At 40.6% G+C, this 19281-nt stretch overlaps 2 protein-coding genes across 7 annotated transcripts in view; both read left to right on the top strand.

Annotated features, from left to right (window-relative positions):
• Positions 1 to 17111, top strand: part of zmp:0000000846 (tenascin) — an 89787-nt gene extending 72676 nt beyond the window's left edge. For 5 of the 6 annotated variants that reach the window (XM_034709293.1, XM_034709295.1, XM_034709296.1 and 2 more), the window contains 12 exons: positions 7001 to 7273; positions 7582 to 7704; positions 8947 to 9090; positions 9192 to 9311; positions 9545 to 9688; positions 11238 to 11368; positions 12178 to 12310; positions 12644 to 12795; positions 12952 to 13048; positions 13135 to 13296; positions 15133 to 15296; positions 16332 to 17111. In XM_034709293.1, coding sequence (XP_034565184.1) covers positions 7001 to 7273; positions 7582 to 7704; positions 8947 to 9090; positions 9192 to 9311; positions 9545 to 9688; positions 11238 to 11368; positions 12178 to 12310; positions 12644 to 12795; positions 12952 to 13048; positions 13135 to 13296; positions 15133 to 15296; positions 16332 to 16442 — 1754 coding nt within the window. In that variant the 3' untranslated portion in view covers positions 16443 to 17111. The remainder of the gene's footprint in view (positions 1 to 7000; positions 7274 to 7581; positions 7705 to 8946; positions 9091 to 9191; positions 9312 to 9544; positions 9689 to 11237; positions 11369 to 12177; positions 12311 to 12643; positions 12796 to 12951; positions 13049 to 13134; positions 13297 to 15132; positions 15297 to 16331) is intronic. The other variant, XM_034709298.1, reaches the window with a different exon arrangement.
• On the top strand, positions 9 to 7007 carry LOC117830936 (tenascin-like). The gene is made up of 7 exons (XM_034709300.1): positions 9 to 83; positions 207 to 241; positions 2286 to 2558; positions 2710 to 2982; positions 3086 to 3358; positions 4657 to 4971; positions 6308 to 7007. The coding sequence occupies exons 2-7, from the start codon at positions 214 to 216 to the stop codon at positions 6445 to 6447; spliced, it is 1302 nt and encodes a 433-aa protein (XP_034565191.1). The 5' UTR covers positions 9 to 83; positions 207 to 213; the 3' UTR covers positions 6448 to 7007.
• Positions 17112 to 19281: the final 2170 nt, after the last annotated feature.

Raw genomic sequence — 19281 nt, forward strand, 5'->3', positions numbered from 1 at the left:
CATTTCATCCCATCAACCGTCATTCACTGTGTAATCGATTAACCTTGAAGGGATCATTTGCCCGTGGATGTGTCAGTGCTCGCGTGAGTTTTAGTGACAGTTCTTCTTAATGACACAGTTTGGATAGTTTGTTAATTTGATGTCTAATTTGGTTGATTCTGATTCTGTTCTAAAGTAAATGTACTCATTTCCTTCTGAACTATTAGGTGGCAAATGATTAGATCCTCTTGTCGTTATCAAGGTAAAGAGCTAATAACATAAACTTAGGTTAACATTAAACTTGAATGATGCCGAAACAGTCTGCTGCATGTTCGTATGCATCTAAAATAACTTCTCCTTGCATGAAAAGATAAATCAAAATCTCTCTCTGCAGCTGTCTTGGATTGTTCTGCTGCAACAATTTGCAGGATAGGTCTTGTCCTCTTTGTTAACAGATCGATTGCATGATCAGAATCTACTTTCACATGCATGACACACACAATCAATTAATCTTCACCATATTTCCACATTTGAACATTTCATTCACTTAAACTTTTAGTTCAGAATTACTCTGCTATTTATAACGAGGGCTTCTCTTCTTCTCTCTGGGCAGTACATGTTTGTTAATCTAATTTTTATCTAAGGGTAATGGATAAAGTGGGTTTGAATATTAAAACTGCTAAGTTAAAACCTTTATTTACAAATACATGCATGGAATTAATCTTTTATTGAGCTACTCAGGCGATCAGGAATTGAAAATCGGTGGTGGTGAGTTTCCTTTAACACAATGCTGTTCACTGTAACTAGAGCCCGACTGAGAGCCTGGGATTTACATATGAACTGACCTATATGGACCTGATGCGATGCAATACGATTTGACAAGATATGATATGATAAGACACAGATTTAAGCATGACACGACATGATACAACATGATACGATATGATACAATACGGTTTGATACAACATGATTCGATACAACGTGAAACAATACGATATGATAAGACAAGATGCAACATAATAAACACTGTAAGGCAGGATACAACATGATACATTATGATACAACGCGACAAAACATGATATTCTATGATACATAAGATACAACACGAAACAACATGATATGATACAACACAACATGGTGCGACACGATACGATACAAGATACAACGATATGAAATACTACATCATGATACACCATTACAAAACACGATATGATACATCCCAAAATGATACGAAACAACATAACACAATACAACACCACAAAATAGAATATGATACGTTACGATACAACAAGAAATGATACAATACAACACGACACAAAAGAATACAACACGATACATTACAATACGATACAATTCAATACAACATAATAAGATACGTTGTGATACAACATGACAAAACACAACATGATACATTACAACATGACACAATACAATATGATACGATTCGATACTGCAAGTTATGATATGATACAATACAACACGACAAAAAGCAACACGATATGATACAATACGATATGACAAGACACCATAGGACACACATATCACTATATGATATGTTGCCCCATAGGGAAATGTTTCTCTGACTTAAGTGCTGCACATGTTCAACTGTTTCCATAACACTACTGATAAATAAAAACATCAGAAAATCAACAATTAACATGCAAACACAAACAACATATATTGCTCATTACCCATAATGCAAAAAATCTACACCAAACAGTATAAATGATGCAAAAAATAACAATAACATCATGATGCAATACAGCCCCAAGAAACATTTAAAAAAGAAGTATGATCAGTATTGTTGATTCAACAACAAGTTTGTCAAGCGTAAATTAAAAGATAATCTGTACATGATTTAGAAATTGTGTCACAAAGATGTTTTTTCAGCAGAGTACACTGCAACCCCACAATTTACAAAACTCAGCACTGTCTGCAGTACATGGAGCTGAGCAGACAGAAGGCTGAACTGTTGTTAGTTGGTAATGTAAAATAGTGCAACAAATTCTCCTCAAAAGTAGTGAATACTAAGAAATTTGAATGATAATGTTGGTTAAATGCAGTTTTCTGAGAACCTTTGCATCACAATATTGGTGCAAATTCCATGTGCTTTAGTTTCTCTTTACATTCAGACTCATAATCCACCACTTTGATAATTTTCTCCTCAAAAAACAGTTTAATAAATACCCATGTTGGTCGGGCTCTAGTTATAACTAAAACTACGAGTAGCTTCCAATAATTGATTATCACTAAATGTTCTGTCAAACGTAACAAATCAAACCCTAACAATGATTTCTCTCTTCAGTGAATCAACCGGTGCTCGGCACACTATTTATTTCAAACTTAACGTCAGAGAGCTTTTCAATCCTCTGGAACGGAACTGATGGAGATATTGATGGTTTTATTCTGGAGATAATTGATTCTGATTGGCTGACGGAGCCAAAGGAGTATAACGTATCCCACACTGTAAAGTCCTTTGACGTCACAGGGCTCAGGCCCAGCACTGATTACATAGCCTACCTCTATGGGACATACAAGGGATCCCGAACAAGTGCTGTCAGTATCGTTGCATCAACAGGTATTTCGTTTTTTGATATTGGGCTATTTAATATCAATGTAACATTCTGAAGTGATTCATAGATATGCATACACTGGATGTTAAATAAGAGACACATTCATACTCTTTATTTCCATAATGAATCTATCTTATATTTTTCTCCCCCCTGTAGCCAAACAGCCTGATTTGTCCAGGCTAGTTGTTTCTAACATTACCTCAGACAGATTTTCTCTGTCATGGCGGACAGGAGAAAAGGCCTTTGATAACTTTATAGTAGAAGTCAGAGAGTCTGCTTCGCCGTCACAGGCGATGGGGCGCACTCTGCCCGGAGACGTGCGCTCAACCGTCATGGCCGGGCTCAAAGCGAACACACGCTACAACATAAAGCTTTATGCCAGTGTTGGCGGCCAGAACACGCAGCCCCTGTTTGAAGTAGCTACAACAGGTATCCCATTACATGCATTCTTAACACAGCATGTGAAAACCGCATTTCTGATTCCCCCAGCACTACATAACTAAAAAGCCCTCTCCTGTTTTTTTTTGTTCAGAGGACGTCCCCCTGTTGGGGCCCATAGCTGCCTCGTCTGTGAGCCCACATAACCTCAGCGTGTCCTGGAGCACTGTGTCAGGCCACTTTGATGGCTTTGTTATCCGGGTCAGTGACCCCGAGCAGCAGTTTGATACGCTGGAGTTCAGACTGCCGGGCGAAGCACGTAACTTTACCATCTCTAACCTGGTGGATGCCACAGACTATGATATTGAGCTATATGGTATATCTCACGGGCGCCAAACTCCCTCTGTGTTAGCCCACGCCGTCACAGGTACTATGTATTTTACTCACATCTGGAACTCTCCTCTCTTGTTACGTAAAGCCGCTTCTTTTGATTCCTCAGAGATTTGGTGACGAAACTTTTAATGGTAATGTGCCTTCCGCTCAATTTACCAGAACAACGCAATTCAAAATTTATCGCAGCTCCGAACAGTGTTTTGTTTTCAACAGATGTAAAGCCCATAACACATTATGAGCCGATTTGACACGCAACATTAACACCCAGTGTTTTCACAATCTGGAAGCATTTATTGCCCCTGAAACTATTTGATTTAATGACCCCAGAGAGGTCAGATGGATGTACTGTAAACAAGTCCTAGAAACACCTCTGTGGAGAAATAGTCTGGTACAAGAAAAGGTCCTGTACTCTAAAGTGTACCCGCCTTACTTAAGTTCTTAAGTAAACATACTTTTAAGCATTGAATTAAGAGCTGGTATGAGGACCTGAGTTGACATCATCAAAACTGAGCTGCATTTGAGAAGTAGACACAGCCAGAGTGTGCTGCAAGTTCTGTTTTGAAGCCTTGAGTTTGGCTGAGGCCATGTTGTTTTTGGGGTCCAGAAGAGACCATATTTAGAGAAATGAGAATTTTTTTCAATCAGATTGTAAACATGTTTATTTTTTTCTGCACAATGCCTTTGGGGATTTACTCACTTTTGGAGCCACCCTCAAGTGGCTGGTTCAGGAACTGCAGTTTTTGCACACTTAAATTTGTATCCTCCTCCTCATCCACTTCAGTTTGTCTAGAACAAAAAATGATATGCTGAATAAAAATCTTGTTTTATAAAAATTGGACAAATAGCTAAGATCATCGTATAATTTTTTAAAGATGCAGTACCACAAAAGGCCACTATGAACAAGTCCTGTTTGGAAAGGCCACACAAGGATCTTTTTCTATGGGTATCTTTAGAAGCAGCTTTCAGACTGTAAGAGAACCCAGCGGTTACGTCCTCATTCGCCCCCTTCATGTTCGTTTTTAGTTTCTTGGCTTCAGATAGAAAGTCCATTTTGATTTGCTTGAGAAACTTTTTTTAAACGCTTCTTTAAGAAGCACATAAATCTCTATGATGCATGACAAATTTGCCCTTTAAGTGTTTTGGACTTTACATTCTGAGTGAATTCAGATCAAAAGTTCTGGCCTTCATCGACTCTGAGCATCTCACAGGAAGTAACCAGATTTCATGATTTGCTTTTGCAACCATTGCAGACTTCATCCTCATAATAAAATCTTGTTCCCCTTCCCCACATGTGTCCAAAAAACAAAAAAAATGACACCCCCTTCCCTCCAGCTCCTCTGCCCAAAGTGGAAAACTTGACCGTTTCCAACATAACCCCGTACGGCTTCCGTGTGTCGTGGGAGGTGAGGCAGCCGCCGCAGCAGCAGCAGGAGGAGTTAGCCCCCTCTAGTGGTGGCTTCAGACACTTTCACATAGTGGTGACAGACTCCGGCTGGCTGCTGGAGCCTCAGGAGTTCTCTGTGCCGGGAAACCAAAGTCACCTGGACATCTGGGGCCTCATCACAGGAATAGGCTATGAGGTCAGGCTGACCGGGGTGTCAGAGTCAGGGCTGCTCTCTCGGCCTCTCAATACAGTGGCTGTGACAGGTACCTCTCACAGTGCAATGCAAGTCCCCCTTCTCTTAATCCACAGAGCAAATCTTCAGCTTAACACTGTTGCAACTACTGTATACATACGATCATAGCAATGTATGATCCTATTCTGAAGTGTCACCATCACAACCTGGCAGGTTTATCGAAAGGGAGTGAAAATTGTGGTCAAACTAGCAAAATGTTATGATAATTCTTGAGACTAGTTGAAGCTCCTCTAGCCATCAGATCACCTACTCAGGCTAGTAACAACATTAGACTATTTTTAAATTTAAAATAGATGTAATGAAACGTGATCTGAGTTTCTGTGCAAACCGCTTGCTATCAAAACGCCCCTTCAAATCAATAAAGTCCACTTCCTGATTTCATATTTTAACCATATGTCTAGGAAAGGTATGGCAAAGTGCTGAGATGTGTTTGTTTAATCTTTGAGATTCAGATTCGTTTGAAATGACAGAATCAATCTGAAATTTAACGAAACGTGAGCTGTGATTTCATGAGAACCCTGCGAGCTGTCAGGCCAAAAAAATCTTCAGTCCAGCAACCTGTCAAATATTTTTAAGACGTGTCCAGGACAAAGTTTAGCAAAGCTTTGTGGCTCCAAAGTTGGGTCGATTTCAGACCAAAACAACCACTGTAAGTTTCAGAATCAGTCCAGACCTTCAATCCCTCTTGAAGCACATGAGGCTTCCGTTTCTGTTACCTGATTAATATCTGAATCTTCTTCATGGAGCCAAAAATGTCTAGATTTGAGCCATGCAATTCACACCCACTGTAAATTTCAGAATCAGTCTGATATTTTAGCAAAACATGATCTGCAACAGTAACTGTTAAGATACTCCTTCAGGCAAATAAGGTCCCAGGTCCTTTATGTAGTTTTAAATTCTAATCTTCATTTTAAAATGACGTGTGGAAGAGTGTTTCAGCTCCAAAGACGTGTCTGTTTGAGTCTCTAATAATATTTCAGGCAATAGAAAACTACTGTGAATTTCAGCTTTGGATTTTTTTTGAAAAGGTGTCCATCTAATATCATGATCACCTGTCTACCAGAAAGTATAGCAACGTTTTATGGCCCCAAAGAGCAGTTTGGTTTATGCAGTTTGTAGATTTCCTTGTGATTTCTATCACAATTTTCACATTAAATTAATTAAAACTGTCTCCTTTGGCAATAAGAAAGGTATATCAGGCTGTAATAGAATCAGCACAATGATTCCTGCCATGTTTTGATAGTGATGCTTCAGCTCAGTGTTGTAACTCTAATCCTAACTCACATTAAAAACACGTCTTTTCCAGAATCATCTCACTTCTCTTTAAATCACAAGCCTTTTCTCAGCCTGCAGCTTCGTCGCTGGAAGGACAGGATGTGGAGCTCCTGTCTGTTTCTTCCTACCTCCAAAACATCAAAATATGAGCAAGCAGGCTGTTTGTTTTCATATTTTAAAATGTGTTTTCCTTCAGAGTTATGGCAACTGATTTTCCTGGATATAACTGGTAACTTTTAGAGTAATGTGTACCATCTTTTCATGCTGGTTTATCAATCCAGCTTCAACTGAAGTGAAAGGATTCAGACATTTGATAAAGTTAGCAGATGTTGGAAAACACTGATAAATCAACGAGACATTCTGAGCATGAAGTGTCCGTTGATTGAACCTCTAACCTCATTTGTTTCATCCTCTTTGAATGCACTGAATGCCCCGAGGCTGACCTTGAAGACGCATGGAGTCTGTCGTCCTGGATCTTAGTCATCTGGATCAACATTTATTTTTAAAAAAAGCACCCCGTCTTTTTAATTCACCCGAACTCACACTTTGTACCCCGCGTGGTTCTCACTAACCGACCCCTCGAGCATGGCGGACTGGAGGTGGTCGACTAAAAGGCTTTTCACCTGGAAACCTTCCTGCCTGATTGCTCACTTTCCCCAAACTGGCGTCTTTGCCCCACCTCTCAGAAGTTCATGATAATTTGCCTCTCACACACAAAAACCTCCCAAACCTGCTACAACGTTGTGTTCTCCTTGTCTAAGCAGAGGCTGAGCCGGAAGTGGAGCATCTCTTTGTCTCGGACATCACAGCCGACAGTTTCCGTCTGTCGTGGGCGGCTGACGACGACCTGTTCGACAGATTTGTGATCAAATTAAGAGACAGCAAAAGATTAGCCCATCCTCAGGAGTACAGCGTCCTCGGAGATGAACGCACCAAGGTGTTAACCGGACTCCTTGGTGGCACCGAGTATGAAATAGAGCTTTACGGTGTCACATTGGACCAGCGCTCCCAACCTATAACTGGGGTTGCTCAGACAGGTATACAGAAAGCCAGCAGAGTGTGAAGTTTCATACTAACTACTTTTTAAACCTCTTTGGTTTCTCTGTGCGGCGTGTGCTGTCAGAGCTGCACCCACAGCCCCACTAATCATCTTTATCCCCCCCGGGTTTAGGCTTAACTCCATGTCTGACTCTAATGGAAAAAGGTCTTTCGGGAAACACAATTTCAGGAGTTTAATTGGGATCCTCTGAGTACTTTTATTGGACATACTTGATTTGCTTTAGTTCAACATCTTTTTTTTTTCTGTTTTCCCGTCTGCACATGTTTCCTTCTGACGCTCTCTCAGGTCTGAGCACTCCAAAGGGACTTCACTTCTCTGACGTGACTGAGTCCTCCGCTGTGGTTCACTGGTCCATGTCTCGCTCTGCAGTGGATAACTACAGAATCACATACGTGCCATATGAAGGAGGTAAGTGGTCAAACAAGGTACTTTTACCTTGAAATAAGCAAAAAAAATCTGCTAATACAACGAGTGAAAATTTGCTTGGTAAGATTTCTTAAAGAATCGGCACTTCTCTAGGTTTCAGACCATCTTATACTTGAAATAAGATGACAAAGCTTAATTTGAGCATTTTGAGATATAATGTCTTCTCATAGTGAGCTGGATATACTAATATTCAGTCGTGTTGTTTTTTAGGATAAACCAGCTGTGCTCTAAAGGAGGTGTTTCATTTTGTGCATGTAGTTTAAGGATGAATATTTTTTATCTGATTTAGAAGAAACAGTGTCTGAAAACTGAAACCCACCCTTTAAAAACAACAACTTTTCTTTCTTCCTTTCTTTCTTTTTTCTTTCTTTCTTTCTCTTTCCGTCTTTCCTTCCTTCCTTCCTTCCTTCCTTCCTTCCTTCCTTCCTTCCTTCCTTGCTTCCTTCCTTCTTTCTTTCTTGCTTCCTTCCTTCTGTCTTTCTTTGTTTCTTTGTTTCTTCTTTCCTTCCTTCTTTCCTTCCTTCCCTCTTTCTTTCCTTCCTTCCTTCCTTCCTTGCTTCCATCCTTCCTTTCTTTCTTTCTTTCTTTCTTTCCTTCTTTATTTTTTCTTTGTTTCTTTGTTTCTTCTTTCTTTCCTTCCTTCTTTCCTCCCTTCTTTCTTTCTTCTTTCTTTCTTCCTTCTTTCTTTCTTTCCTTTTTTCCTTCCTCCTTCCTTCCTTCCTTCCTTCCTTCTTTCTTCCTTTCTTCCTTCCTTCCTTCTCTATTCCTTTCTTTCCTTCCTTCCTTGCTTCCTACCTTTCTTTCTGTCTTTCTTTCTTTTATCAATGGAGCTGTTTTCTGATAGATTCTCCAATAAAATGCATTTACTTAAATCAAGTAAAGTGTTTGTCTTAAATCAAGATTATCCGTCTTCTACAAATAAGATCTCAGCTTGAAAAATGTCTGAAATGTAAAATAAACCTTTTTTCTTCTAAATTAAAACTCAAAACAAGATCATTTCAAGATTTTTTGACTGAACAAGATATTTAAGATGTCTTAAAACAAGTCCCTCTATCTCGCTCATATCTTACTTGTTAAGTATATTTATCTTAGATCAAGTGGGATCAGACATTTAGACTAAAAATGAAACAATTTCACTTGGTAAGATTTTGAGTTTTTACAGATTTAACATACAGCAGGTTTCTGTAGGTTTAGGACTCTTATCCTGTTATCTCTCTCTCACAGGAAGCCCGATGGCGTTGACTGTAGACGGCAGTGTGTTTGAAGCCTTACTGCCCAACATGATCCCGGGGAAAGTCTACCAGGTGACCGTGAGCGCCGTGAAGGGTCTGGAGGAAAGCGACCCCAGCACTGACACGGTGACCACAGGTTGGCTCTCCTCCTCCTCCTGACCTGTGACAACGCTGCAGTCACTTCGTATAAAACTGGATTAAAAACCATGACACTTTGTTCCTGTTTGTGTCCTCCAGGTCTGGACAAACCTCAGGGTCTGACTGTGGCTAATGTCACCGACACCTCGGCCCTGCTGCTGTGGCAACCTTCAGTGGCCACGGTGGACGGATACGTCATCACTTACAGCGTCGATTCAGGTGTGTTGATTTAAAGAAAAACCCTTTTTATGTCAGACTTTTGAAATAGTTGTCAAAGGATTAAGATTTTCACTTTGTAGTCACAGCCACTGATACTACAGCAGCTTCTTAATTAGACAGGAAGCTGAATTATTTCTCTAGTGCCCTGATTTCCCTCATCTGACTATCAAAGTGTGAGCAATCGTCTTTTATTGTGTGTCGTAAATGAATGACGTGGTTTACCTCCCTCACAGTGTCCCCCATGGTGGAGCATGTTTCTGGGAACATCGTGGAGTTCGAGATGGACTCACTGTTTCCAGGAACCCTCTACACCGTCGGAGTTTATGCAATGAAAGAAGCACTGAAGAGTGACTCAGCTGAGACTGAGTTCACCACAGGTAGGTGTAAAGAGATTTGCTCTTACGTGTTTTGCTTTTAAAGGTCTTCCAAGGTGCATTTGGACCAAGAGTTCCAGGGTCTTTTAGCCCCCAGAACTACTTTACCCTGAACTAAAAGGTTCCTGTGCCCCCATTGTTGTCTGCGTTTCGACCGCAGGTTGAAGTCCCGGGTAGATTGTGCAAATCAGGCCAGTGACGTATTGAGAGAGAAAAAAGTAAATGCACTACACCACCAGACCAGTAGAGGGCAGTAAAACAAAAACGAATGCCATTCATCACAGATGACACCATAGAAGCAGACGGACAGGCAGGTATCATTATGAACAACACAACAGTTAGCCTGTTAGCATGAAGAGACTCAGCTGGCGCTGTTTTAGATGGTGCTATATTTCATCACAGATGGATTCACAGAATCAACACGTGAGAGGAGATAAGCGCGAGTAGCAAAGACGTTTCAACACGGCTTTAAAATCCTTTTGAACTCAAAAAGCCGTAGCAGAGATTGGCCGGTGTTTTGGTTTAAACAGCGACCCTGTTAACTGGAGACTCTCAGCCAGATGCATCCCTCATAAACGTCTTTAGACGGTCATTAAATATCTGATGAGGATATTTTGAAATCTTAATAAAAACTAAACTAGTTTGCATTCCCAGGAACTCCCTCTGTGTTTCAACAGCTATGTAAACTCCACAAACACTGACACGTTCAGCTGAAGGTCTCCAGTTTACAGGGTCACTTTCAAAACTGGAACACCGGGAGGAGAGACACATTCACGGTGGGCTGAGAGAAGATTACTGTTACAAGCTGCTAAATCAAGAGAATCACAGCTTCTTCTTTTGAAAAGTACACACACATAAAAAAGATAGAACAAATAAAAACTAATGAAAGAAAGAGAAATCAAGTGAATCACAGATAGAAAAAACAATGACTGGGATGGTTTTTGGAAAAATTTGACAAAAAAAAATTGCCAAAAAACATTTTTGACAAAAGAAAATTTGAAAAAATAGATTGACCCAAAAAAATTTGCCCAAAAAAAAATTTGCCCAAAAATTTTTTTTGAAATTATTTTTTCTGAAAAATTAAAATTTTGAAGAAAAAAAATTAAATTTTTTTTTTTGATTTTTTTATTTGGCAAAAACAAAATGAAAAAAAAATTGGGCAAAAAAGTTGACCCTGAGAATCACAGCTTCTTTTGAAAAGTACACACACATACAAAAAAGAACGAACAAATAAAAACTAATGAAAGAAAGAGAAATCAAGTGAATCACAGATGTGTGTGATGTTATTGTGGACGCAGGGCGGAATAAAAACACTGCGGTTAATCTACCAATCAGACACGTTCAGCATTGCAGGCCCCGCCCCCGAAAGTCCCGGGACCTTTGAAAAGTACTACCCCCCTAGCAGGGCCTTTTTAGGGGGGAGATTATCTACCCCTGAACTAAATTTAGACCCTGGTTCCTCTGCTCAAAAAGCACATAGTTCAGGGGTAAAGTCCCTGCAGTCAAAAAACTCCTTAAATAAGTGATAACACTTCTCTTTGTTGTGTTTCAGACGTGGACCCTCCTCGTGATCTCACAGCTGTTAACATTCAAACTGACAGCGCTACTCTCAACTGGAAACCTCCTCAGGCTGCTGTCACAGGTTACACTCTCACCTTCACCTCCACGGATGGAACTATCAGGGTATGTTCACCCCAAGCTCAAAGACTGCTGTTTCATCTTCTTCAGACCCCAAAAACCACACACTGTGTAAACCTTATATTACTCATGACTTATCCCAAAGATGACCAGAAGGTTCTAGTTTAATTTCCAGTTTATTTGATCACAGAATAAATTACAACTTTCCCTTCCTTTTCCCAGACATCTGAATCCTGCTTATAGGGAGTAAATTCACACTTTTTGTTCAGTTTTTTAGTTTGTTTGTTCAGAATACAGCACATATAAAGAAAGTGCAAAGGCATGTGTGTTGGTGTTGGAGAAACCATTAAATGGCTTGTATCAAAACAACACCCAAAATTAAATAACAGGTTATATCCACCGAAACAACCTCCATTTTAAGGGTTTCCATGTTCTGTCATCACTTGTTCGCTCTGTTTTACTCTTTTACTTTACATTATAAACAGAAACATAACAAATGCCAGAATAGGACAGAAAACTGATGGATGAGCTTTCTTCGGTGCATTTTTCAGAAAGTAAATCTGTTTTATATTCTCATAGTTCCTGCAAAATATCTTCACAGATACAAAGAGTTTGTTCCTGTGTTGGTTTGTAAAGATAAACACAGGCGTATTTAAAAATAGAGGGGGCGCCGTTTGCCTAGCGATCTAAGCGTGCGCTTCATATACAGACTCTATAGTCCTTGTCGCAGTGGCTGCAGGTTATGACATAGAGAGAGTTACGGTTTACTGAAACTATCTGTAGTGAAAACAATAATCTTATTAGTTTGAAAAGTGATCAGTTATGAAATATCTTCACATTCTGCTTTGATTCAGGAGGTGGTGTTGAGCCCTACAGCGTCCTCATACAGCATGGGTCAGCTGAGCGGCTCCACAGAGTACAACGTCAGACTGCAGGCCATCGCCGGAGCTCAGAGGAGTCGCCTCGTCAACACCGTCTTCACCACCAGTACGGACCATTGTTTGTTTTGTGTTTCTACATTTTCTCGACTTGTCGGCACTTAAAGCAGTAAAAATTCCAGTCTGTGTGTTACGCAACCGTCCAGATGCACATAAGAAAGATTTGTCTCTTAGTTGAATTCCTCTGGTTGAATGTGATATTCCACCTGTGCTTATTTTTCATCCTGTCTGGGCTTTTCGAAGTGGAAGAAAACTTCTACTTTCTTTTTTTTTTTAACCTCTCTTTCCGACACAGATATTCTTTTATATAACAGTGAGGAAGATAAAGCACCTGTGTCGTCTGCGCTCTCTCAGTTGATGTCTTTTTAATATGTGCTTCCAGTCGGACAGCTGTACAAGCGGCCTAAGGACTGCGCTCAGATTCTGCTGAACGGAGAGACCACTTCAGGTCTGTACACCATCTACGTGGGGGGAGAGGAGACGCAGCCCATCCAGGTTTACTGTGACATGACGACAGACGGCGGGGGATGGCTGGTGAGTCCAAACCGCTGGAGACCAATTAAAGGCAGTTTTAAAATCATAATTCACTTCAGAGAGGAAAGACTCAGACAAGTTATGCAACCTGTTTGATATATACAGCAAAAAAGATGACCTCAGATTATTTTAAAAATGATAACCATTCCACTTCAGGTTCTCCTCCGGCGCCAGAATGGAAAGCTGGACTTCTACAGGAACTGGAAGAACTACACGGCCGGGTTTGGCAACATGAATAATGAGTTCTGGCTCGGTGAGAGCACCTGTCTCCTCTTCTCACCCCTCTCTCTCTCTCACTCTGTTACTCCTCACTAACTCACCCGTATCATATTTTTACAGGTCTCTCCAACCTCCATAAAATCACGAACTCTGGACATTATGAGATGCGAGTAGACTTAAGGGATAAAGGCGAGTCGGCCTACGCACAGTACGACAAACTGACGATCGCAGAGCCAAGGACACGTTATAAAATCTACATTGGAGCGTACAGTGGAACAGCAGGTAAGTACAAGCGCAAAGGATCAGTTTGACATTTTGGGAACGACACTTGACTCTGTATTTTCCAGTAGACATGACAATGATGCATAACTATCTGGGAAGCTCCAAGCTATTGCAAGAAGTGATTTTAGTTGGTGTAAAGACAAGAAAGAGGGGAAACAGCTAGCTCCGCTTTGCTCAGGTTTCTTTCTTTATTTAACCAGGTAAGAGACTCATTGAGATTTAAAACTTCTTTTTCAAGAGTGACCTGGTCAAGACGGCAGCACAAAATAGGTTACAACACACGAGCACACAAAACAACACAAATAGAATACAGTCACATTTTCACATGGTTACACAGTGCAATCACAAGATCTAATGGAGCATGTTTCTCTGTCCTTTATGAGTGACTTTTTTTTTTGATGAAGGTCTTTTTATTAACATATTACAAGAAAAATAAACATACAGTCATTTTCATCGTACAAACCTTTTTCTTATGTCTCATTACCAGTACCAGAACATAATTGCCAGAAATCAAGACAAAACATATATACATGTAAAAATAATAATACAACATAAACACTCCTATACATACATACCTACAAAATATACACATACATCTACACACTACACACTAAGATCAATTTCGTCAGCACTTAGAGTTTCAAAGAAAGTTAAGAAAGGTTGCCAAGTGTCAAAGAAATTCTTAATTGACCACTTTATAGTGTATCTTATCTTTCCTAGTTGGACATTGTACATGACCTCTCTCACCCAGTGTCCATATACAGTCTTTATGAGTGACTTGAATTCCCCCAGAGTTATAAGATGTGTCAGTTTCAAGTCCTTCTGCACATCATTCAAAGTAAACTTGGCTGAAAATTTAAAAGCCTTTTTGCCCAGTTCAGTTCTGACCCCTCAGGACCTGCAACTGTATGAAGACCTGAGAGCGCAGGCCATATAAGCTGAAGTTTCCACACGTGTGTACACACAAGTATGTAGGAAGAAGTCCAAGAATAGATGTATGAATTAAAATCAGCCAGTGAGAGTCTACGACCGTGCAAAGATGGACAGTGTGCGACAGCGTATAAGGAACAGTGATGTACATGATCGCTGCAACCGGTAATAAAACGCAACTCACAGTGATTCACAGGAATCTAATTTCTTTAAAAACTGATCAGGAGTATTCACAAAAAGCAGGTCTCCATAGTCCAACAAGCGAAAACAAGTCATGGTGATCAAATGTTTTCTGGCTTTCAATGAAAAACATGATTTATTTCTTAGCAAAAACCTTCAATCAGGACTTGGGGGTTAAATCTGCACAGAAACCAAAGTTGTTGTGTTTTTTTAAAGTTGTATTTTTGGGACTTTTGCCTTAATTAGATAGGACAGCTGAAGAGAGACAGGAAACATGGGGAGTGGAGAGTGGGGGAAGACATGCAGGAAATGGTCTTGGCCGGGAGTTGAACCTCTGGGACAAGGACTATTGCCTTTGTATGTGGGGGGCTTAGACCGCTAGGCCACCAGCGCCCCAGAAACCTAAAGTTTAGTAAATGCAAGTCTAAAGCTCAGTGGTCATAAACACTGACTGAATATAAATATGGACGACACGGCTGAATCTCCTCACATTGCATGAAAAGTGAAGCCAAAATACTGCAGCAACAGATGCGAACATGTTACACTAATGATGAGTTTTGGAGCCAAGACGTGCAGAAGCGATCCGGTCGGTGGAGCTGAGGAATTAATGTGACACCCATAGTTTTTTCCTTTGAGCCAAAGTGATGAAGAGTAACCTTAAAGTGAAGATGCTGTCATGGTCACTTGCATGATCCTGTCTCATCCTGAGTGTTGCCGTCTTTCCAGGCGACTCCATGACTTACCACCAAGGTCGACCTTTCTCCACCTACGACAACGATAACGATATCGCCGTCACCAACTGCGCCTTGTCCTACAAAGGCGCCTTCTGGTATAAAAACTGTCACCGGGTCAACCTCATGGGGAAGTATGGAGACGACAGTCACAGTAAGGTGTGTACGGGTCCTTGCATGTTCTTATATCCTTTCCTTTTCAGCAGAAGTTGACCTTTTTTAACCTTTTGTTTCTCACAGGTAAGATGTTTGCACCCTCAGACTCTTACCAAACAGAGCAGGTCTAGACCGTACTCTATGATATACTATTAACAGAGACCCAACATCAAGACAGGATCAGATCCAGTCCCATCTTACAGACAGGACTCAGTCTGATCTCATCTTAATCCACCATGAGCAGAGCACTTTGCAGCATTTAGCAAGTTACAGTGGCAAGGACAAACTTCATTTAACAGGCAGAAACCTCCAGCAGGACCAGACTCATGTTAGACACACATTTGCTGAGACCGTGTTGGAGAGAGGGATAGAGGGAGATGAAGAGAGACAGAGAGAGAGAGAGAGAGAGAGAGAGAGAGAGAGAGAGAGAGAGAGAGAGAGAGAGGGAGGCAGGACTCAGTCTGATCTCATCTTAATCCACCATGAGCAGAGCACTTTGCAGCATTTAGCAAGTTACAGTGGTAAGGACAAACTTCCTTTAACAGGCAGAAACCTCCAGCAGAACCAGACTCATTAGTCCTGTTGATGCTTTATTTGTATCTCTGTTCACGTTTGACCATTTGGAGCTTTGTGTGGTGTCATATTGTCACAATTTCCCTTCATTATCTTTTAAATTTGAGATATGTATCCAAGACTTTCTTCAGGTAAATCACCGACATTAAATCCTCTGTTTACTCTGTAATTACTCAGTTTAATGACCAGTACAGAGTGGCTAGGTGTGAATTTTAAAACCTGAAGTGTATCTAGATTCCTTCTCTTTGATTATTTGTTTCCAAACACGTCATCCTCTGACTTTTTAAGAAGCATTAGTCTGATCTAGATCCCTCCGTCTGTCGCTAACTTCCCAGCTTTGTTGTGAGAAAAGGAAAATCACATTCTTCCACGTGTGAAGTGTTTAATGTGCGGCGTCAGGCAAGACGACTCTGATGTGTTCGAGCCTCCTTCTCATGACTCGAGTCTTTTCTCTTTTTTCCACAGGGGATCAACTGGTTCCACTGGAAGGGCCACGAGCACTCGATCGAATTTGCAGAGATGAAGATTAGGCCGGCCAACTTCAGGAATTTCGAGAGCAGAAAAAAACGATCATAGACTCGTGAGCTCCCTCCCTGTTCACACCTCCACTCCATACACATACACACACACACACACACACACACACACACACACACAGACACATTCCCACTGAACTTCTGTGTTCCCTCATCCTCAAATCATTCTATGACAAACAAAGACAATCACACTGACAAACCTTCATCGTGATGTCGCACCAAAGAGTTAAAGTATTAGTCGTTCTTTGTGAAGCCGTCCCAATTTGGCTCTGACGTTTGTTTGAGAAGTAAGACGGTGATTTCCCTGAGAGTGATGGACTTATAGTTTATGGGTTTATGGGACCAAACATCTTTAAAAACATGAGAATCACCTGTAAAAATAACACTCATGAAACCTGTGAATCAGTATCATGTCAAAGGCACATAGCCACTCGGCGTCACATCCCCCTAAAGAAAAGGGAAAGTCATCCAGTGTTGAAGAAGTTCAGTTCCTACATCTCAAATTTAGATGTTAAAGATAAAAGTCGACACATTTTAAAGAATAAAATTAGCTCTATGAAATGTCCTTTGTATATTTACTGCACAACCAAGAGACTGATTGAACTGAATTCATATTTAAAATCATGCTTCACTTATTTTGATAAAAAAAATAAAAAGTTCAGAATGATGGTCTGCAGCCTTCAATACGAATAAAATATTACTTTGATAAGTGTGTGTTTGAGCCCTTTATTTCAGCACATGTTGGGCGTACTTCCTCTGTTCCTCCAGCAGGTGGCAGTGTTCACCCTCGGTGCAGGACTGGTGACATGTCTGTGTGAGAGTCATTGCTTCTGTTATCTGCAGGTCTGGTATAAAGTTACTGAACTTTGAATATAAAGAGTTTTTGAGGGGTTAAAATCAATGCTGTTAGACCTTTAACACAAACTGATCCCACAGCTGCTCGCTACATTAGTGACAGCATGTGTCCACTTCAGCAAATACAAACTTTAAAGCTCCTGTTGGGAGGTTTTAGCAGGTAAAGAAACAGACTGATAAAATACTGATGCCCTCACATGAGCTACAAGACCCTCAGAATAAGAACTCATTTGAAAAGAAAGAGCACACATGTTAAGACAGAGTGTTAAATGAGAAAAGGTCATCATTTGTGTCTGCTGTTAGCCTAAAAGGGGAAGATCAGAAGGGCAGCCTGCCACCTTCACAGAAATGAGGAACATGGGGCATCTTGTGCAGTCACACCTGACTGTAAGTTACATAAATAACAGTATACTCAATCTTTAAGGACATCAGCAACACATTTTCATTAGAATCAGCATCCTGAGATATGTTATGTAAGAGGTGAAGTTTATTCTGAAGAAGAGCAGACTGATTGGCAGACTGTTGGATAAGATGATCCACAGTCATCATGCTAGTGTACGCTGCTTTTCAGATATCCTACTGAGTGTAAGCTAATATTAATCATAGCCCGTTATTATGACTTCTGCCTCATAAAATTCCAACTTAATTCTCATAATATTTTTTTCTTTAAGTTATATATTTGAGCATTTTCACCTTTAATGGATAGGACAGCTGAAAAGAGACAGGAAATGTGGGGAGGAGAGAGTGGGGGAGGACATGCAGGAAATGGTAAAGGCTGGAATCGAACCAGCGACCTCTGCAATGAGGGCTAAAGGCTCTGTATATGGGGCGCCCGCTTAGACCACCAGGCAAAGAGCGCCCCAAATTCTTGTAATATTTTGAGTTTATTCTGGAAATCTCACATTTTATTTATCCCTAATAAAGCTGTTAACGTCTGTCTGACATCGGATTTCCACCCGAACCATATCCGGTCTCTCGTGCTCTCTCGTCCGTCAAGCAGGACCGCCTCTCCTCATCCATGTTGTCTTTCTGGTCCTCTGAAAACCTCTGACCTGTTGACTCCACGCCTGGCTCCGCTCACCATGACGGTTTGTTGTTGTAGTTAAGTGAAATACGATCTGGTGATAACACAGAGTGTTTTATTCTGAAAATTAACCGGATGTTTTCATTTTGTTTTGGTGAAACCTGACTTCCTGTCCCGCTCCATCTGCTCTGTTGAGATTGATGCGTCATGCTCCGGCATCCGACAACAATAGAAGTCTTGCGTATCTGATCTGGAGGACTCTGACCTGCTGGATCAGAGACACAGCCGGAACGCAACAGAGTGGATCCAGTGGAAGTTAACACATTGACTAGAATAGAAACATATCAGATCTGGTGCCGTGACATATTAGAGACATGTGTAGAGGAAAAAGAGCTAACAAATAAAAGGTATCTCTTTGTCCACAGGGGGCGCCAAAACCAACACAAACCAAAAAGTTACTCACTGGAGCTTTAACTATCTTTGGTTTATTCATCTGTATTTTAAATGCAGTTTCCCTCAATCTATGTGGGGTTAGTTGATAAACTTTGGTTAGACTAGGGGTCAGCCCGACTAAGGATTTGCTTAGTCGAATCTGATCCATCAGATTTTGCCCAAAGTCGACGAATAGTCGAATGTTTGTTGTTCCTTATTGACCCAAAGTCTGCATGATGGTGACCGCATGACAATATTACACATAACCCTTTACAATTAAGAGACTCATAGCTTAAAGTAAAAGGGACAACAGAATATTATAAGTATAAAACTTAGATTTTTTAAATCTATATTGCAAAAACAACGAGGTGATGAAGGAGAGAAAACTCAAATAAGGCCACCATCCGATAAACATGGAACAACGCTCCTCTATAGAATAAGGAATCAGGAGATATTTAAACAGTGTTCACACAGCAGAGAGCAGCACTGTGGAGGGTAGTTTGTCCAACTTAAGGCTAAACATTTGTATAATGTTCAAAATCAAACCTGAACCAGCTAAAGGGTTTTT

This window comes from Notolabrus celidotus, chromosome 19 (genome assembly GCF_009762535.1).
Source record: "Notolabrus celidotus isolate fNotCel1 chromosome 19, fNotCel1.pri, whole genome shotgun sequence".
Classification (NCBI taxonomy): Eukaryota; Metazoa; Chordata; class Actinopteri; order Labriformes; family Labridae; genus Notolabrus; species Notolabrus celidotus.